This window comes from Sus scrofa, chromosome 7 (genome assembly GCF_054392235.1).
Source record: "Sus scrofa isolate SSC_HxYL_T2T_F1_AM1 chromosome 7, Sscrofa_HxYL_maternal_Yorkshire_Landrace_v2.0, whole genome shotgun sequence".
Lineage (NCBI taxonomy): Eukaryota > Metazoa > Chordata > Mammalia > Artiodactyla > Suidae > Sus > Sus scrofa.
In genome coordinates, this window is record NC_139389.1 from 95,857,635 (window position 1) to 95,880,136 (window position 22,502).

General features: G+C 38.2%; 1 protein-coding gene across 16 annotated transcripts in view; it reads right to left on the reverse strand.

Annotated features, from left to right (window-relative positions):
- MCTP2 (multiple C2 and transmembrane domain containing 2) overlaps positions 1-22,502 on the reverse strand; it is a 237,545-nt gene that overhangs the window by 79,406 nt on the left and 135,637 nt on the right. For all 16 annotated transcript variants that reach the window (XM_084967038.1, XM_021099366.2, XM_084967035.1 and 13 more), the window contains exons 13-16: positions 22,383-22,485; positions 20,908-21,010; positions 3,144-3,245; positions 529-603 (exon numbers count right to left, since the gene is read on the reverse strand). In XM_084967038.1, coding sequence (XP_084823164.1) covers positions 529-603; positions 3,144-3,245; positions 20,908-21,010; positions 22,383-22,485 — 383 coding nt within the window. The remainder of the gene's footprint in view (positions 1-528; positions 604-3,143; positions 3,246-20,907; positions 21,011-22,382; positions 22,486-22,502) is intronic.

The window sequence follows — 22,502 nt, forward strand, 5'->3', positions numbered from 1 at the left end:
GATGCCCACACATCCCCAATTCAGGCAAATACAAGCTACAAGGATGGTAGGAGCAGGTGGGGGGGGATCCACTGCATTAATCTGCATTAATTTCATGACAGACGCCTCTCCCCTGCTCCCGGCAGCAGGCAGAAGGTCTTCTCAAAACTTTCAAGGACAGAGACTAAAATGGCTGTGAATAAAGGAGGGAAGGGAGGGCAGGTAAACTCAGGAGAACCTGACAGAGGCTTGATGCTAGAAATTTCTGTTTACAAAATGGATCAGGGGATGAATGGAAGGCTGACACCTTCTGCTTTGTCTGATATGTTTTGAGTCTTTCCCTTCCTACGGAGCTCAAGTGAAATCCTTGTCTAGGGAGAGAGTGAGACAGGGAGCAAGGAGTAAGGAGATGAGGAGAGAAGGGAGGAGACAGAGGAAGGAGAAAGGGAGAGAAGGAAATGGACAGGGAAGCAGGGAGGCAAACGAGTCACGACTTAAGTACTCCAGGTGCTGAGTGTATCAACAAGCCAGTTTACTGCACTGACCTACCTTTTTGGACAGCTTGCGGCTATCTTCAGTGAAGCGCTTTTCTCTGGGAGTAAAGGTCCGAATACTTGCTTTGATCTAGAAAGATACCAGCGTTAAAAAACAGCAGCATTTAGATGGACTTCACCCTCCTCTTCTTCTTATAACTGAGAAGCCCTGGAAACCAACACTTTCTGCCCCTCTGGGCTGTGGTGGGGGAGCAGAGAGACAGTGGGTACCCGGCACTCTGCATGGGTTTCAGGGCTCATTTCATGAGCATCACTCTGGTAAGTCAGATGGAGATTCCAGAGTGTTGTTTCCACGTTGCCCATCAAAGAGATATTTTAACCCACTGCAGAGGCTGTACGCATAAAGTCCTCCAACCGAAGGCTCTAAAAAGCACAACTTCCTTTCACATAAAGGTTTTAAGCAATGCTTTTGCCAGTAATACATTGCATTTGAAAATCAGTTTCTAGCTTATAAAAAACAGATTTTCTACCAAGAATCTCATTTCCTTTCAGTGATCCAGAAAAATAAGTACATGAGTCATTTTAGCCCCATTTATAAGGAATAAACTGAGGGTCAGGGAGATTTAATGGTCTGTCCAAATCACCATACGGAGGAAAACCTCAAAAATGAAAATCAAGACCTTCTGCTCTACATCAGGTGGACAACTAGAACATTACTTCGCTAAAATTTTTTATCTAAGACCGTTTTCCCCCTAAAATTCTAGTTTTACCTGTGCACACAGTCTACATACAAGTGCTTTTACCAGAAGAAAACAGGAGAAACAGGGTGATCTGTGTGCAACACGCACTGAGGAGAAGATGAACAAATGGAGTAAAAGAGGAAGTAGTAATGGACCCATAATAGAGCCTGTACCCAGCGTTCTAACACTTCTGGGACTAAAATATGAAACTTATTTTGTACAACTGCATGTGACTCTACAGTTATCTCAAAAAAATATAAAACTTATTTTGTACAACTGCATGTGACTCTACAGTTATCTCAAAACAAAAAAATTAAAAAATGAAAAATGCTAAAAAAAAATTATAAAACTTCCCTACCATTGATTTGATGGATATCTCTCTCTCAAAGACAGGAAACAGGTAGCAATGTAACATAAGGATAAATGAGGAGTCAGAAAGATCTGGATCTGTATGCTGACTCAGTCATTTATTAGCAAATCAGCTCTCCTGTTTCATTCCATTTGCTCATCCTGAAAAGGTATTCATGATAGTTACTGGTCGGACTTACTCTGGGGAGTAAATGAATTAACATCAGAGCCTGGCACGCTATAAGTGGCCAGTACAGGGCAGCTATTCCTTTAATTACTGTAAAAGCACCATTACCCGAGTTCCCATCATGGTGCAGCGGAAATGAATCTGACTCGGAACCATGAGGTTGCAGGTTCAATCCCTGGCCTCGCTCAGTGGGTTAAGGATCCGGCATTGCCGTGAGCTGTGGTGTAGGTCGCAGACGCAGCTCAGATCTGGCATAGCTGTGGCACAGGCCAGCAGCAACAGCTCCAATTAGACCCCTAGCCTGGGAACTTCCATATGCTGCAGTGGGGGGGGCCCTCAAAAGACAAAAATAAAAAAGGCACCATTACCCTACATTCGTTTACATCACTAACCAGATCAACCTGAGCTCTCCCTTCCCCTTCTAGAACCTACTCTTGACACTATGGCAAATGAACACCCACAGCTAAGTAAGCCACGATAATGCAAGCCTAGGAATTTCAGCTCCTGACAGGCAAACTGTATGCCCACCTGGAATCAGCTGTGCTAATTCACAAACCTGTTTATGTCTATGTTGCCTGTTAACTGCAATTCTGATTTTTAACTATTACATAAGTCATCGACACAGAAGCACTGATCAAAAGACCTGAAATCGATGTTGCTCTAGAAAGTCATGATAAAGGTCAGTCACTAAAAAGATGCTGCTATTGAGGTAATGTCTGCACAGGAATAATCTGGAGGAATTCTACAGTCAGCTTGTTCTATGAATGTTTTTAAAGTGTATTTCTATTTTCAAGAAATTACTAAATTTACTGAAATTAGAAATTATAGAGGTTATGGGTGTACTTATGCAAGGAATATGCTGTAGAACTAAAAATAATAAGTCCATGCTATTAAAAAAAGTTTTAAAGCCCATACCTAAAGACTGGCAAGTGAATGTATATTTACACATTTTATATTAAACTAAGAATTTATGATATATTTTTTAAAAAATCCTCCTTTAACTGTAGTTTTTAATTAACTACTCATCTTGATAGTGTTGGACAGAAGGGTATCTACTATAATAACAACATGCCAGAGGCTTGAAAATATATCTCTGTCCAATAGCAACTGTTGCCTTGGAAGAAGACTAAAGGTAATAAAGCTAAAAAACTAATTTCTTCACACCTCCTCTTTTTTTCTTGACATTTAGATATATTGTGAAAGACATGCCATCAATTCTACTGGTTCAACAGGATTAACACCAGGCTGTCCAACACTGATTTTTTTTGGCTAAGTTTTAAACACTCTTTACTCTCTAGCTGCAAAAATTCTGAAACATTTTATATTGATTTGCATTTCTTCAGTCTGGTCACATTTTACTTTCTGTCTAGAGAAGCTGGGAGGTATTAGACTTACCGGGTTATATATGAGGTCCATCTCCAAGTAAATAACTCCTTTAAAAGCTTGTTCTAAATCTTTATTCTTCAATACGTAACAGTTTGTTTGTCCATCTCGAATCTATCATAAACAATAGATAAAACATAAACTTTCTATGGGGTTTAAACTGAACAAACTGACAAAAGTGAGAATTTAGAATGCATCCACAGATGAGGCCAACATTAAGCAACTATTAAACAGTATAAATAATGAGTCCTAAAGCATCCTTTAATTCTAGAGTGTTACCATCACTGATAATGAAGATAAGGTAACAATCTGAAGGTAAGATAAGGTAACAAGGCTGAAGTTGGTACATGAATGGAAAATTAGTGGTACAAATTATCACTAAGTCTACATGGGCTTTTGTTCAAAAATCCCAGAGGTTATATATTTTTATATGTTGAAAAATGATGAATATTCTACAAAATTCCTGGCAAGTATGACTCAAGACTACCAAGGTCATGGGAAAAAGGAAAAACTTGGAAACTGTCACAAGTCAAGAGACTAAGGAGATAAGATGACTAAATGCAATGTGGTACCCTGGATTGGATCCTGGAACAGAAAAAGGGTATCAGTGGAAAAACTGGTGAAATCCAAATAAAGGACAAAATTTAATTAAGAGTAATGCACAATATATCAGGTTTATTTTTAGTTTGACAAATGTATCATGGGAATATAAGATGTTAATGTTAGGGAAAATAGGTGAGTATGTGCCACCTGTATCATCTCTGCAACTTTTCTGTAAACCTATAAATATTCTAAGGTAAAAAGGTTATTAAAATATTTTTAAGAAATGAAATAAAAGAACCAGTTTTTAAAAATGACCAGTGTCTCAGCCACAGAGCAAAGTGAATTAAATAAATAAGCAGAGCTTAATTTGAGGTCAAAACCCAAAAACATACCAAATGAAGAACATGTTGATAAACCTTCAAAATAAACAAGTTCCTCTCTGCCAGCATGTCACATCAGTTCCATGGGCCAAAACTACCTGGAGACCGCAAAAGGTAAGGCATCTAAGAAAAACGTCCCCAGTATCATTTTGGAGATGACCTGGCTCCCATTAAGGCATTTTCTTTTCAGATTTGATAGAGCAATGCTTATATTACACACAGTAGCAATATATGTGGGTTGTTTTGTTTTTGTTTTTGTTTTTGTTTTTGTCTTTTGTACTTTTAGGGCCGCACCCGCAGCATATGGAGGTTCCCAGGCTAGGGTTCAAATCGGAGCTGCAGTTGCCAGCCTACGCCAGAGTCACAGCAATGCCAGATCCGAGACGCATCTGCAACCTACACCAGAGTTCACGGCAACACCGGATCCTTAACCCACTGAGCGAGGCCAGGGATCGAACCTGCAACCTCACGGTTCCTAGTTTGATTCGTTTCCACTGTGCCTTGATGGGAACTCCACAGTATATGTATTTTTAAATTTCTGGTTTGTTACAAGCATATCTGTTCACTCCAAAAGGGTATAGCAAAACTTGAGCTGCCTGAAAGCTCCATTTGGGACTGTAATGATCCAAGATTTGAAAAGAACAGAGGAAATTTGAAGGCATGAAATCTGAGCCATATTTTAAATGACTATTGCTGTCACTACACACATTCAGCACAAGTGTTCTTATAAACAGTGGTGGAAATGACTTGAATAAGTCAGGGGGGGAAATGGAGCCATTCCACTTTACAAGGGAGAGGTCATCTTCCTTCCCAAAGTCACCCCACCTCTCTCAAATTGAATAGGTTTTAAACAGAAAGATGGTTTTCCTGGCCAGTGGCTAAGAGGAAGGGGGTGCCCCCATAAAGACCTGGTTTCCTTCCTAAACGGTGTCCAAACAGGATTCTGAGCTTCCGCTTTTATCCACAGTCTCACTTAATAAATTGTGGGTGTTAAAGTTGAAAGAAATAAATACAAAAACAGCATGACAATTTGCCAAGCTGACTTTGGACCAATTTAGTTTTGCCTCAACCCACAGTCATTGTACTGTTATCTTAAAATTTCCATGATTTCTTAAGACTTAAGGAAGGTCAACAGAAGAACAAGAGTCTCAATATAAAAGAAAATATTTTATAGAAAATGAAGTTGGGGGGGATAAATGATCATTTCCTTTTTTTTCTCAATGTCCTAGAATTGTGTCAGCAAAGCACACAATCCACCTAGGACTTTAAAGCAGTTATTAAAGCTGGAGAAATAATTAAGGCTATTCATGGTTGGTATTTTAATATATTATTTTTAAATATATAAATTGTAAGTTTAAAATTTGTAAAAAGGTTGAAAAAAATCACAGAAAAAATATAAAGTCCTTTTGAACATCCATAAATACCACAATTCCTTCCCCTGGAAGGAAATTAGCTATAAATTTGGCATGTATCTAAATTTTTATTAGGAATTTATAAATACGTCTTTTGAAAAAAAGTCTTAAAATTTGTGTCTAACTGTCAAACTATGTATTTTGCCATTTCATTCTCTATCAGTATGATATGATCATGTGTCTATTGGTATATAAATCAGCCTCATTTCTTTAAACTGTTATGAAATAGTCAAAATATGAATAAACCACAATTTATTAATCTTATTTATGAGCATTTAGGGGATTCCACTTTTTCAATCTGTCTACTATAAGGAATATCTTTTGGGCTAAGACAAACAGAGAAAGAGAAAATATACTACTCTGTATTTGGGATATTCTTGGGTTAAGAATAGATCAATGTGTTTCAGTATTTAGTGTTTTAATTAAATACTGAAATCATAATCAAATAAATTATTTGTTTAAATATTTTCATTATGCATGGTCTTTATACAATTGAACTTCCAGCATAAGAACATAGGTTAAAAAATTCTGTAACACCTCAACTCGCCAAACTCCTACACGAGTATTTATATAGGAAATGAAAGCTTACCATCTATTTTTTCCTACAGAGAACTATATTTATTATTTAGAACTCTGAAAACTATTTCTAGTGGTTTATAATTTTTTTTTTTTTGCCTTTTCTAGGGCCGCTTCTGTGGCATATGGAGGTTCTCAGGCTAGGGGTCTAATTGGAGCTGTTGCTCCCAGCCTACACCAGAGCCACAGCAACGTGGGATCCGAGCCGTGTCTGTGATCTACACCACAGCTCATGGCAACACTGGATCCTTAACCCACTGAGCAAAGCCAGGGATCGAACCAGCAACCTCATTGTTCCTAGTCGGATTCATTAACCACTGCGCCATGATGGGAACTCCTAGTGGTTTATAATTTTAAAGTCTCTATTACCTAGGACAATTAAAAAAGAGCCAAATGAAAATTTAGAGCAAAGAACCTATATATATTTTCATCTTTAGGTACGAGATAGTCACTTCAATTAAGACCCGTGTTTAATTCTGAGATCTCTAGCACCCAAGGCAAAAGGGAATAATACAGTTTTCAATTTATGATAAAAAGAGATCTCTAAGTTCAGTTGGAGAGTCTTCTTGGGCTGACATCTGGGAGGATTTCATTTCACCCAAATACAAGGATGAAACAATAGATAACTATCTTTAATTTCAGTGTTAACAAGAAAACTCTTCAGATTGTTGAATCACAATTTTTTAATTTTTTTTGTCTTCTTAGGGCTGCACCCTCAGCATATGAAGTTCCTAGGCTAGGGGTTGAATCGGAGCGATAGCCACCAGCCTATGCCGGCCTATGCCGCAGCCAAATCCGAGCTGCATCTGCAACCTACACCATAGCTCACGGCAACACCGGATCCTTAATCCACTGAGGAAGGCCAAGGATCAAACCTGCATCCTCATGGATGCTAGTCAGATCTGTTTCCACTGAGCCATGACAGGAACTCCTGAATCATGCATCTTTACATGTGTCCCATTTCGTAGGTGAGGGGCCCAGATACCAGGTAATAATTTGGGGAAGGCAACTCTGCAGGATAGCAACATAGATTTCACCTGGATTAGGAATAAAAGTTCCGCAGTCAGGGAAATGGGCATTTCCATGTCCCTTTACATTATTTGCAGAAACAATATACCAGAAAGCTTTTTATCAAGAACATGCTAAGAGTTAATTCCTGGTTAAATTAGCCAGTGAATGAAAGAGCACAGGAAGTCTGCTTCTGAGTAATGATTCAGGAAGTTAGAGCCAGAGGAAAAGTTACAGAGAAGGTAGTCTGGTTTAGATTTTACTCTCACCAGAAATTATCTTTATGCACTTTTTCTATATAAAATAATTTCAAATCTGTTTACACAAGCTCTAAGTATAGTAAATAAAAAGAAATAATGTTTTGAAGATTGGGTGATAAAACTAATCTTTGAGTCAAAGAAAGGATACTGGGAGTTCCCTTTGTGGCACAGTGGAAAGAATCTCACTAGTATCCGTGAGGATGTGGGTTCGATCTCTGGCCTCGCTCAGTGGGTCGGGGATCTGGCATTGCTGTGAGCTGAGGTGTAGGTCGCAGATGTGGCTCGGATCTTAAGTTGCCAGGGCTGTGGCGGAGGCTGGCAGCTGCAGCTCTGATTTGACCCCTAGCCTGGGAAACTTCCATATGCCCCGTGTGAGGCCCTAAAAAAAGAGATGCTATACTCATTACATAAAAATGTTTTTTAATTGGCATATAACAAAGGTTAGTATGTGGGACAGAGAACAAAATACTTTTCTCAACTGGAACTCTTTTTAAAGATTTCTCATTATTATGCTTTACTATAAAGTTCTTTGATGTGACTAGATACCAACTGTTTTAACAGCAGAGTTAACCGGAATCAATATGAAGGAATAAAACCATTAGTTGGCTTAAGAAGAAAAGACATTTAAGATCAAAATCCAAACTCAAGGGTCCTATTGATCCCCTCCCCCCAGTTTGACCTTCAGTGAATAAATGGAGGACATTTGGGTGTAAACAAGCATTACTATATCAGAAGATCTGCATTCCATGCAAAAGAAAGAATATTTTAATGTGACAACACTACAATACAGCAGGCGGTCCCAGCTGATGAACATGCAAAATGATTCCAACAAAATGTGAAATGAGGAGTTCCCGTTGTGACGCAGTGGTTAACAAATCCGACTAGGAACCATGAGGTTGCGGGTTCGCTCCCTGCCCTTGCTCAGTGGGTTAACGATCCGATCCGGCGTTGCCGTGAGCTGTGGTGTAGGTTGCAGACGGGCGGCTCAGATCCCGCGTTGCTGTGGCTCTGGTGTAGGCCGGTGGCTACAGCTCCGATTAGACCCCTAGCCTGAGTGAGAACCTCCATATGCCGCGGGAGCGGCCCAAGAAATGGCAAAAAGACAAAAAAAAAAAAAAAAAAAATTGTGATGTGAACAGATTCGTGCTTGGAAAGAAGTAAATATCCTTTACTTGGTAGTGTTTCTATTCATGTCCTCACCACTTGCTATCAGGCCTATTTCTCAGGAAAGGAGTTAACAAATAGCATGAGAGATGAAAATGCCCACAAGGTCACTATTTGCCCTGACACAAAGTCCACCACCTCCATCCCCACCGCCATTCCAGTAGAGGCACCTCTGACTTCACCACACCTCTCTCCTGTCCAAAGCAACCCCGTGGGTCCACTGCCTGAATCCAAGCTCCAACAGTGAACTTGGAAAAGGCGGAAAACTATGGTGTACCCAGTATGTCTTAACAATGCCTCTCCCTAAAATATAAGCTGTCTATGCAAAAGTAATACCATATCAACTATAAGAATGGTATACAATTTATAAAAACAGCTTAAAAATGAAAAAATGCAATTTTTTACAATTTTACCTTTTTTAATAAGTCAATACATGTCTCTAGTTTTTAATGTATTTTTGTATTTATCTTATGAAATAGGATCATAAGTGTACTGGATGAAATTTAGGACACTGGAGGCAGATGAAGTAGGTTTAAATTCTGGTTCTGCCTCAGACTGGCTGGATAACCTCAGAGAAGTGACATAGCTCCTCTGTTCTTTAGTTTCCTAATCTGTAAAATATGCATAAAAAAGGAAACCTATCTGAATCACTTTGCTGTACACCTGAAACTATACAACACTGTAAATCAACTGTACTCCAAAATGAAATAAAAATTAAATTAAAAAAAAGGATACCTCCCTCAGCAGTTACTGTGAAATAATCAGCAAAAACCAGTAAGAACAGTGACAAGTACAGAGAAACTGCTCATTAAATAATGATTTTTTTGGTCTTATTTTAAAACAAACAAATTTTAAGAAACTTTCAAAATTAAAAAAAAAAAATCTTTTGAACTTTAAGAAAAAGCAAATACAGGAAACCTTCCCCATGGTAAAAATTGATTTTTTTCCATAATTTAGAATGGTTCATCTTATGAATACTCTAAAATTAGCTTAACCAATCTTCCACTGCAACTAAGATTGGTCCCAATTTTTAACAACTGTAAACACTGTGATGGTTTTATACATAGGTATTTTTGTGCTTCCATGATGCATTCCTAAAAATAAACTCTTAGAGGTGGAATTATTGAGTCAAAGGGTGCACCTATTTTTATGGCTTCAGCAAGTATTGACAATTTGCTCTCCTAAAATGCCATATTAATTTATACTCCTAGACTCAACAAATGAGCTTGTCCATTTCCTTGCAACTTTGCCAACCACAGGCATTTTTATTTAATATACAGCAATTTCACAGGAACGAAATGGCCTCAGGTTGCTTTATGGTGTTTTTAGAACCAATGAAACAGCATTTTCACTCATATGTTGATGAAAAGTGGGCCACTGTAGGACTCTGAAACCAGACTTCCATTCAATTCCCCTTTCTGGCATTTAGCATCCGTGTGACCATGGCTAATTGGTGCATTTCTCTGAGCCTCAGTTGCCTCTCTAAAATATAAATGCTCAAAGATAGGTGTACATTAAATTTTAGTCTGAGGTGCCTTCTAGGAGGCTTGTACCAGGTCATACTCCTCCAATGGCATTTAAGAGAATCCTTTTTCTATACTTAATCATCACTATTCATGGAAAATCTTAACTATATTTGTTAATCTGATTGCTTGAACTAATTTGGTCATTTAAGCTACTAAAATAAGGGTGATGCAGGTGATAGTTTACACCTTAAATGCTTACATTTACCAAACCATTTAAATCCTCCTCACAGACCTCCAAGGTAGGTATTGTGATAATTATCTTCTTTCATGGAGTCGGAAACAGAGACGTTAGGTAAGGTGTCAAAAGTCACAGAGCCAGTTAGGGGAGAAGACTGGGAGCCAGCCCAGGTGGTCGGGCTCCCTCTTCTACATTCTGAACAACTATGGCAGAGGTTGAGCCATTCATTTGCTTCTTAGCTATCCAGATTTCTGCCTCTTTTAAATTTTGTGCGAGGTTAACTTGTCTCTTCCTTATAGATTAAAAAAAGGAACTCTTTTATGTTAGTGGAGTTTGTTTCACGTGTTTGACCTTTAACATCTTGAAATAGTTACTCTGTTTTGGTGTTAACACCTGATGCATTTTCTCCCTGATGAACAAGAAACCTCCTTTACCAGGCGCGTTTATATAGTGATCACTTTTTATCCTCTCCTCAATGACTCTGTGTTTCAATTTTATTACATATGAAATGATATTCAACTATGTAGTCTTTTTACAGGTTTTTTCAGTATAGTTCTAAACTTCCTCACATAGTTCTTAAGTATTATAATGGTTTTTGCTTGATGCTGTTATAGTCTTTGATGCTTTTTTAAGGTTTTTAAAATGTTTTCTATTGAATACGGCCATTGGCTTTTATTTTCTTAATTTTGACCTTGTTTACACATTACTAATCTTTTTTTTTACTCCAATATATTGTCTATTTTCTTTACATTTAGATATTATCATCTAGCACTTGCAAATAATGTTTCATTTATTTTCCTTAAATTTTTGCATTGGCTTGATCTTACATAAAAGGCTTAATTTTTAACAGTTACTTCATAAGCATACAAGCTCATTAAATTTGTACAACAATCCTAGCAGTAGAAACTATTGTTATCTTCATTTTTAAAATGAGGAAAGAGAATCACCATTTCTAGTGTTTCAGCACTAAGTCTGATGTTTATGATACTTCTGATATTGTTCACCATGTGAAGGCAGGGCTCATCATTTACTAATTTATTAAACTATTTTTCATAATCAAGACTGGATGTTAAATTTTATCAAATGTCCCTTCTACGTCTATTGAGATTGTCAAGTTTTTCTTTCCTTAACTCAATATCATAAATTACCCAATTAGATTTCCTAATGCGTTGACTCTTACTGATAATCCATGAAAGACATATAATTTCCTTTTTATTAAATCTGTGTTTCTTATATCAGAATTATTTTGGTCTTAGGGAATGAATTCATATATTTTCCATTTTCCTTTTATGTTCTTAATAAACTTCAATAATGTTTAAGAATTGCCTGTGCATATAAGGTTTCAAAAATCATGTTCCTTAAATGATTTAAATGTGTTATTTTCTTATTCAGGGAGAGGAGTATGCAAGGAGGAAAGGGTGGAATTATTTGATAACTTTTTCTGCTATTCTCATAATTATTTCCACTAAACAGTGCATTTAATACTTGATATTCAAGTTCATATTTTTAAAGATAGTTTTCCTCGATATTTTATACAGGAATTTCTTCCAATAGGGAGCTGTATTTATTTTTAGTTAATTTGGGGAAATTTTTACCCATTAACAATACCTGAGTACTCTGAAGATACATCTCTGTATTTATTCACGTTTTCTCTCATATCCCTCAGTAAAATTTAGTTATGTTTTTCATAGCAATCCCTATATTTCTTGTTGTTTACTCATTCAAATAGTAGATGCTCTCCCCATTTTTCTTTAGCCTTGTAAATGGCTTGCCTGTCTCATTGGTTTGGGGGGGGGGACTCATACTTGGATTTATCAAATGCACTATTTGAATATTTTCTATGTAACTGATCTTTTTAATCTTCATAAATTCCTTTTTAATGTTCTTAGCTTTATTTACTTTTAGTTCATTTTGTTGAGATGTTTGGTTAATTTTCAAACTTTGTTGTTTAATTATAAAACCACTCAAGGTAAGAATTTCCTCTGAATAATGCTTGTGGCCCTTACTCATAGTTTATATGTACAATAGCTCATTGTTAATTTCTAAGAAGTTTTTAGTTGCAGTTTTGGCATCTACATTAGCTACCTGGAATTATGTTTTTTCTACCGCATGTTTTGATACTTGCTTCATTTTTGTTACTAATTTCTATTTGCATAGCACTGTGATCACAGTACAGGTTCTTGGGCTACTGAGGCATTTCGAGTCCACAACATGATCAATAATTAAGCAAGTTACGTGGGTACGTGAACAGAATATTTTATATATTTATGTGTGTGTCTACACGTACACCTGTTAGATCAAGCTTAGAGTTTATTCTATAAAGTCTGAGAACCACCACTTTAGTCTGCCTAAAATTTTCATCTGAAAATTTGCTAAAAAAAGGAGATTCCAGGGTTTTATCACCAGAAGTTTAGTAGCTGTGTGCGGGGACTTAGACTAATAGTAGACACTTCACTGATCCTGGAATTTCAAATACATGACACTTAGGACCTCAAAAAAAATATATTACTTCAAAGATTTTTAGGTTTCTGAATTTTTAAAAGCAGATAGATAAAATATACTATCATTTTGTGATTCTAATTTATCAGTTTTTCTGATGTTTCAAATGCTATATATATATATTATGTATACATATTTGTGTATACATTTCCATGGGAACTTATCCACATACAAGTTCATGTCTATGGAAATTCCCCTGTGGTACAGCTGGTTAAGGATCCAGTGTTGCTGCAGCTGTGGTGCAGGCTGCAACTGCAGTGCAGGTTTGATCCCTGGTCCTGGTCTGGGAACTTCCACATGCTGTGGGTATAGCCAAAAAAGAAAGTTCATGTCTATTGTAAATTTATTGATAATTAAATTATTTTGACCCATAAAATAACCTCCTCTGTATGTTTCTGACTTACCTTTTATTTGCATCTAAATGTTATACTTTTGTTCATCCATTTTTGGATTGTCATGTTTGAGGTGTCACAAAGGAGCACTTAGATTTTACTCTTTGATAGACTCACAGACTTTGAAAAACTTATGTTTTCCAAAGAGGACAGGTGGGTGGGGGGAGAGATGGACCAAAGGGTTGGGACTGGCATATGCACACTGAGGCATATATAATAACGGGTCAATAGGGACCTGCTGTATAGCACAGAGAACTCTACCCAATATTCTGTGATAATCTATGTGGGAAAAGAATCTGAAAGAGAATAGACATGTGTACACGTATAACTGAATCACTCTGTTGCATAGCATAAATTATCACACCATGGTAAATCAACTATATTTGAATAAAACTTTAAAAAATGAAAAAATAAAAAAGCTCAACCCAGAGCTAGCAATTATCCGAAGAAAAAAAGAAAACATTTCTGAAATACAGAAAGATTAAAACAGGAATTCCTACCATGGCACAGTGGAAACGAATCCAACTAGGAACCATGAGGTTGCAGGTTCAATCCCTGGCCTTGCTCAGGGGGTTAAAGATCTGGCGCTGCCGTTGAGTTGTGGTGTAGGTCGCAGGTGTGGCTCGGATTTGGTGTTGCTGTGGAATAAATAGGCTGGCAGCTATAACTCTGATTCGACCCCTAGCCTGGAAACCTCAATATGCCACAGTGTGGCCCTAAAAAGCAAAAAAACAACAACAACAAAAACAAAAAAACAAAAAACCTCAAAAAGATTAAAACAAACTGCATATCTGAGAACACTGACTCAGCACAACCAACACCAAGACACATTCTAAGATAACAAAACAAAAACTTGTTCACAAATGTTTGCAGCAGCATTGTTCATAAATAGCCAAAAAGTGAAAATAACCCAAATAGTCATCAACTGATCAACAGATAAATAAAATAGGAAGTATTACTCAAAAAAAGGAATGAAATACTGATAAGACTCCACAACACGGAAGAACTTTGAAAACTTTATGCTAAGTGAAAGAAGCCAGACAGAAAAGGATACCTTACATAACACTGTATAATTCCATTCATATGAAATTCCAGAATAGGCAAATCCATAGAAATTGAAAGGAGTCTTGTGGTTATCCTAGGGCAGAAAGAGGGGGAATTGGGTCTGACTACTAGTAGGTATGAGGATTCTTTTCGGTGGTGATGAAAATATTCCAGAATTAGATTGTGGTGTTTGCTGTATAACTTAGTGAATATATTAAAAACCCTTGAATTGTTTTTTAAAAAGAAGACTTTACTTTTTGACTCATTATAAGAGATTTCTCCATTTAATAGAAAAGTTTAATCCATTCAACGTTTACCATCATGTGGGATGTGCTCAGATTTATACTTGTTATTTTCCTGTTACAGGACAGGAGAGGAATCCCACCAGTGATTCTTATTTCTCCCTTGGCCTATCATAACCAAATATGTTCCATCTTATACACTACTCATACTTTAGGATAACTGCAGCATGTTTAAGGGACTCTTTCCTACTTTCCAGGGCCAACAGGAAAATGTGCCTTATCTTCATTTCAGTCAAGTATGTTGGACCAAGACTAAATGGGGAGGAGAGCCGAATGTTTGTGTTCACCATTTTTGCCCTGTTAAATTTTATATTTGGTTATATATCCACATCCAATCGTGTAATATAAATATTATGTACTTTAATGGCCAAAATTTTCAGCACAACTTAAAAAAATATGGTTGTCTAGCACAAAATATAAAACCCACCATAAGTGAAGGTTGGGCAAATACTTGACTGGAAATGCAAATGAAGATGTGCAGGGACATTTATTTGGTACAAGCAATTATAGAAAATGTGTCCCATAAAATTAATTAAGTGAAGCTATTATTGGTGTGCCTGGTTGCTGTGCACTGGCTTCACTGAGAACACTAAGGGCTGCGGGAGGCCCTGAGCTTTCTGATGATAGGTTCACTTGCACATGTTGGCCTGGCTTACCCAAGAGGACTCAAATTTGTTTCAAAATGTAGGACTGGAATGATTTCTCCTTAGATAGAAGAAAATAACAAATAGATGATTTTCCTATTTTATGGAAAGCTGATTTCCACCGTCTTCCAGAATTGACCCATTAGGTAATTCCAGGAGGGTAAACGTATGTTTAAATAAGAAGGAATGACTTATGGTACATAAGAAGTAATGACTTGGGTACAATTACAGATGGGATAAATTCATTTGAGTGATTAAAAAAAAAAAAAGGAATGACTCAGATGAAAAGATCCAGGAGTTAACAAACATGACTAGGATCCATGAGGATGCGGGTTCAATCCCGGGTCTCACCCAGTGGGTTAAGGATCTGGTGTTGCTGTGAGCTGTGGTGTAGGTCAAAAACTCGGCTCCGATCCTGCATTGTGGCTGTGGTGTAGGCCGGCATCTGTAGCTCTGACTCACCCCCTAGCCTGGGAACCTCCATATACCAAGGGTGGGCCCTTTAAAAATAAAAAGGATCCGCGGAGTTCCTGTCATGGCTGGCGCAGTGGTTAACGAATCCGACTAGGAACCATGAGGTTGCGGGTTCGGTCCCTGCCCTTGCTCAGTGGGTTAAGGATCCGGCGTTGCCGTGAGCTGTGGTGTAGGTTGCAGACTCGGTTCGGATCCAGAGTTGCTGTGGCTCTGGCGGAGGCTGGTGGCTACAGCTCCAATTGGACCCCTAGCCTGGGAACCTCCATATGCCGCGGGAGCAGCCCAAGAAATGGCAAAAAGACAAAAAAAAAAAAAAAAAAAAGGATCCAGCTGGATTCTCAGGACAAATATCAGGATCAGTTAACTGAGAATAGAAATGAAAAATAAATCTACTGTATTGAACAATTATTAGGAGACAGTGTCTGTGTTGGAAATGTTTTAAAACCCTAAAATGTGCTTAGTGTTTTCCTCCGTATATTTATTATGACATTGATTAGAAGATTTTTGGAGGAAATGTGGAAATGGCGAATACTAAAAGTCTTCAGATTATAATTCAGGGCAATTGCAATTCTCTACTGCTTTTAGCCATGAGTAAAAAGTTCTGCATATCTATAGAATCAATTTTTAAAAACACATTTAAAGCTGAACAGAAATGACATATATGGAAGGATGGCTCATTGTCCTGGATTCTTTTAGTTCTGCTGTGTATCTGAGCATACATACATGCTCTGAACAACGTACCACCATTAATAAACATACTGATTTTAGAACATGGATTTTAAGTGAGCCAACCGTTAGCCAGGACAGTCACTCTGATTAAAAGATGTAGTGAATTCAGAACAAGCTCTTTAGTTAACAGGCTGAGATGCACTTAGCACATTACAATTATCAGAGAGATTAAAAGTTGAAGTGCATTCAATACTTTATACTTAGACATTTTAAAATGTAGTTTGCATTTTCTCTGAAACTGTAAATCAAGTTCTAGTGTATGACTTGATTAAAGGGAATGTGTTCTCACAAATTATTCACACTCTAAGAAATATAATTTTTTGTTTTAAATACAAAATAAGGTATTCTCAGATACTGTTCCATAGCCTATAGAGATAATAGTGAAGCACTGACAAATCAATTTTTATGATTCTCTCTGATATTAAAAAAGCAGGGAAGTAAATCCTTCTCCTAAGAGACATAGAACACAGAATCCAAAGGTTTTCTCTTTGATGCTTATTTCTAGAGTTCACAACCAATTCCTCTAGGAAGAGTCTTCTTCCTTTATAATTTGCTTCATATTGATGCCAAAACTTTCTTACTAGTCAACGTCTCTGATATATCCACGCCCAGGTCAAAAGCCTTCAGGTGATCCCTGCTCACAGAATAAGCCCCAACCCTCCTCCCTTCCTGAGCAACATACTCCAGCCTCCCCATCACCCAGAACTAGGCACCCAGGACCTGCTTTGGTTCCAGAAGTGGCCCTGCCCTTCCCCCTCTGTTTCTCTGCTCATGCTTTACCCTCTGCCTGGAATGGCCTTCGTCTCTACCTCACCCAGCGGTGGCTATCAACACCCTGCTTTTTCCTGGCCAGCTCAAACTCCCCACTTTTTAAAGTCATCCCCAAATAAAATTCAGTCCTCCCACCTTGCAGTTTTGTGTTCCTTTTACATGGACCTAATAATTCAGGGTCTTGTGCGTTCATTTGACAGGCATCACCCACAATATGCAAGTCTTCAACTCTGTGTCCCACCTGTACCCCAGTCCCCGTCCCCAGGCCCTGAGCCCAGTGGTTACACAAAAACAGATCTTGGTTACTGCTTTAGGGACAACATTTACTTAATAGCTACTTACTATGGCAGCAGAGCATCCTCTGAGGAGCTCAGGCTCTGATATGAGACCACCTAACTCAAACCCAGCCCCACTACTTACCCAGCTACTGCAGCCTTTCTGTGCCTCAGTTTCCTCATTTGTAAATGGTCATAATTAATAAAACATGCCCCATTAGGCTGTCAGAAAATTAATGATGTACCGTATGGTAACTGCACAGCACAGGGCATGCTGGGTAAGCATTACTTAATAGACATGAAATTAAGAAAAAAACAGGTCTAAATAAATACATTTGAAATCAAGTTAGAATTATTTAAAAATAGTTATAAACAGTAAAACTTGTAAATGTAAAAAACATAAGTAATATAAATTTGAAAACCAAATGATCAATGAAAATAACAAACACATTAAAATGTGCCCATCACCAGATACTGAGGGTTATGGCATGTCTTCTCACATTTATATCTACACTTTAGGTAGAAAATCAGTTCATTTGGGGAAAGTGTGTTGAAGGTACATCAGGATCTTGTGTAAGATCTGATCACATTCCCATTTTATTGGTCCAAGAATCAGAAATAAATCTGAACTGAAATTCAACCATGCTGAATAACAGCTGCCAAAATGTCTTATTCCGCTCAACGTTCCCAGGCTCCCAAAGTCTCTAAAGGGTGATGTGGCCCAAGCTATCTCGCCTTTACACAGTGGCAATCTTTCAGATCTGGGCTGATTCCTCCATGAACCACAGCCCTTTTATATTAGCAACAAGCAGTATAAACCAAATCAAGCACTACCAGACTTGAACCCTCCCTGTGGTTTCCCACCACCACTAGGGAAGAGCCAAAGGCCTTCATGCTTTGAGGCTGTCAAGTCTTTTAAGGTCCTCTCCCACGCGACCCTATCCCCCTGTCCTTTCTTATCCCACATCTGCTATGCACCAGGCTCACTCCCTCCCATCCACACCGTCCCCTCTGTTATTTTGGGAATTTGACAGTCAAGGCCCAGCCTTAGAGACTTTGAACTTTATTTCCTGCCTGGAAGAACTTGCCCAAATATCCCCCTGGCCTTCTTCCCTCCCTCCCTTCTAAAAGTTCTCACTCAAATGCACCCCTTCCAGGGGGACCTTCCCTGTCCAGCTCACAGAAAATAGCATCCCCCCTGCCCAAACATCCTCTTGGTGGCCCCTTCCCTTGCTTTATTTTCTACATAGCACTTTGCAGCATCGAACCTACTATCTATTGCTTTTTTTTTTTTTTTTTGTATCATGTCTCCTGCAACCGAAACATAAATACCAAGAGAAGAGATAGCTTCAGTGCAGTCATTGTTAGAACACTGCCACCTAAAACAATTCTTGGCACACACTGAACACTCAATAAGTAGTGATTAAACAAATGAATGCACAGATTGTGGGGCAGCTTATCAGCAATCTCAAAAAAGTCATGGGGGCTGGGGGCTTGCTTGACTTTAAACAAAGTCTTTCACAAGTCAACTCTACCTTGTAATTTAAAGGCAATAGTCTAAAAACTGTATTAATTTAGGTCATTGGTCCTCCACTCCACCGGGAATGATTTCTGCCCCCTTCAGAACACTGGGTAATGTCTGCAGACATCTTTGGTTATCACAACAGTGACGGGTGGACAGGTGCTACTGGTATCTAGTGGGTAGAGGTCAAGGATGCTGCTAACTGGCTATGATGCACAGGAAAGCCCTCACAGCAAAGAATGATCCATCCAACAAGGTCAGAAGTTGAGAAACTCTAAACCTAATCTACCCAGAAGTAATTTCTTAGATTAACCCCACAGCATATAGCTATTGCATATTATGAGCAAGAGAGGGGAGAAAGTCAGTCAATGTGTTGGCACTGTAGAAAGACCAAATACACAGCTTTTCCATGCAAAACAAAGAGAGGTTAATAAAGATATGAAGCAGTGTGCACCAGCAAGGAATAAAATATGCTAAGAAATTATCTCTAAAAACAAGAAATGTCCAAAAAAAAAAGGGTAGAGAAAAAGGACACTGAATTATAAAGGGGAGTCTTGGTTTCTTGTCCCTTTAGACCTATTTAAAATTGTGCCCCATGTTCTTATTGCATGTATTCTTTCAGGGATAACTAATAAAGTTGTATTAAAAAAAAAAGGAGGAAAATCACAAATCACCATCTCCTGAGAGCCAGTGTGGCCTGATGCTGATAGCTCCAAACATTAGGCAGCAAAGGCTCTACAATGGGGCAGCCCCTCCATCTGGCTCTTCCAATAACATCAGGGATATAAGAACATGAGGAAAAATTCACCAAGCCACCAAAAACAGAAGAGATATTGAGAGGTGCAGGTTTCCCCCTCCATAAACATCACTAGCTAGTCTAATCTCATGGATAAATTACAGACACTGCTCCCACCACAGAAATGCATGAGGAGCTTTGGAAAAATAAGTCTGAGCAAATAAATAACTTGAAGCCTTCTTTGACTGATAAGGCTACAACGACTCTACCATACACTGTATGAATGACTGGATGAAAAACTGAAATTCCCTCCTCTTTAAGAGTACATTTGGTATAAACATGAATGCCTAATTAATTGGTGAATTTGGATTCCAGCTTTCCACCTCTGCCCATGGAAAGACATTATTGGGTGCTTTCTCCTCTGAATTTTATAGGGTATTTCCTTTCGTTCAGCTCTTAGCTCATTCTGACATATTATCTTTTAATGGGACTATCAAAACAGCCCTCATTTTTCCAAGAGAGGCTCTCTGCTCTCTTCCACAAAGCATTTTCGGAGACTGAAAACACACATGACGACTAAAAAGACAAATAGAACTTTTGAGAAAGCTGTCTTTAGAAGAATTGAGAACAGGAGTTCCCATTGGGGCTCAGTGGTTAACGAACCCAACTAGTATCCATGAGGACAAGGGTTCGATCCCTGGCCTTGCTCAGCGGGTTAAGGATCTGGCGTTGCCTTGAGCTGTGGTGTAGGTCACAGACATGGCTCGGATCCTGTGTTGCTGTGGCTCTTGGCATAGGCTGGCAGCTACAGCTCCAATTCGACCCCTAACCTGGGAACCTCCGTATGCCGTGAGTGCAGCTCTAAAAGACAAAAAGAGATGAAAAAAAAGAAGAAGAAGAAGAATTGAGAACAATTGTGCAGTTACCAGCAAGTAGCCTTTGAAGAAATGGGCAGTAGGGAGGTAATAAAGAAATAGCATGTATGTTTTTCATTAACCAATGAATAGTATTCCTAGATATGTACTCCTTGGGGGGAAAAAAAGAGAGAGAGAGAAACTCCTATATTGAGATGAAAAGACTTTGTGTGCAGCCGAAAGTCCGGTCTAATGTTTTGGTTAGTTCAATTAATATGCATCTGATACACAGAGAAAATCATGTGGCATTCCACCTGAAACTACTGAAAATACTGGATAAAGATCAGGAATCAAAGAGTTGTTTCCTGCTACAGTTGGGAGGATTCCGCCCTCCCCCAAGACTGACAAAGATAAAGCAACACTTGACAATAGACACTTATAAAGTGTAAAATGCCTCTCACATTGTGCGTTAACAAAGGTAACTTACAGACAACAAAGGAATGGCAACTTTTCCAAGAAAATCGGGAGGTTTATCTCCATCTTCATCAAACACTGTCACTTCCAAAACATCATGGATATCTTTAATGGGACTGAAACAAGAAATACACTGTGTATTATATACAAAAACACACAAGTGAAGTCTGTTCCATGAAGATCTGAAAACATGGTTTCACTAATTAAATCTGTAGGTCCTCAGAGTATAAAACTATCATTTAATTAAGTTCTAAAAATTAAATCAAACTGACTGTATTCCCAAACCTTCCATCACAGAAGATTCAGACATCCATATGGAAAAAAAAAGTCAACTTTTTTTACTACGGCATCTTCCATGTATCCGTGTACTCCAGGGTAGGACTGTTAAAGACACAGGATAAAGAAAGAGAATGGGGAACCTAATAAGGAGGATAGCGATTTCAAAATAGCTTCCAAATATGAAGAGTAAAATGAAGATTTTTTTTTTATTTTAATGAAGAATTCCCTTTAAAAAAAAAAAAAAGTGGTCAAAATCACTACTTGCTGAGATCCCTGGAAAGGATCCTATTGTGGAAATACTAAGCACTAAATGTCTCACGCATATTTACGTATTTATAAACTTTTTTTTTTATGTTAACCAAAAGCCAGACATTGGCTACAATGAAATACGGAGCCACGGTCACTGGCAATGCAATGAATAAAAAAAGAGATTCTTGCATATGGCAATTTGAAAAGCTGTTTAGCACAGTTAAGCCTCTTCTCAAAGATCCTCGAGAACTTTCTGCTTGGGAACCATCAACCCCATTCAAGATGAACTCGACTGTTTGAGTTATACACACAGACAGAGCGTTTCAGCATGGTGAGGGTGGTATACCCATTTCACTCAAGTTCAGCCAAGGCCTCCCTTTGATAGGTGCCTTGGCGTCTAACACAAACTAGGAAATATAACCAGCCTCCTAAGTGCCTGACTTTGAGAAGTAGACATCCCTCTGGAACAGGTCATTCAGATAAGCTGGAATACAAGGATTCTCTGGGAGTCTGTGCAGGATCACAGATAACCTGTATGTTCTGTTCTCTGGCCGAATTCAAGCCTTCAGGTTTTAAAACACTGTTGTAACATATAAGCTCCTTGAATTAAGGCAGGTCTACATTTGTAATTTCCTTTAACCCAGGAATGAATTAGTCTGGATATATGGAAGTTTCCCTTCTACGCAAAGATTAATTTAGTCACTAAAAGACCTACTTTACAAATGCCTCCTGGAACAGTCTCTTGCAGTTCCAAATGGTCTCTTCTATTATTAACACTATACTCTATAAAATGAAAGCATAAAAGGGTTTCAGAAGGAAAAAACAATAAAATTCATTCTTTGCCCATAAAAATGGACAGAAAGTTCCACACAAGAGCCCCAGACTGCCCCAAACATATCAAGGATAATTGGTCTCTGAGTTAAAGCTGTTCTTTGACACTCCAGGGGCTAAAATACTTACAATGTAAAAACTTTGTTCCACTCAGGGTTGAGGTTTTTGTAAATGGTATGTGTCTGAAGCCGGTCATTTCCTAACTCCAACAAGCAAAAGGGATCGCTCTTCCCTGGAAAGAGAACACAG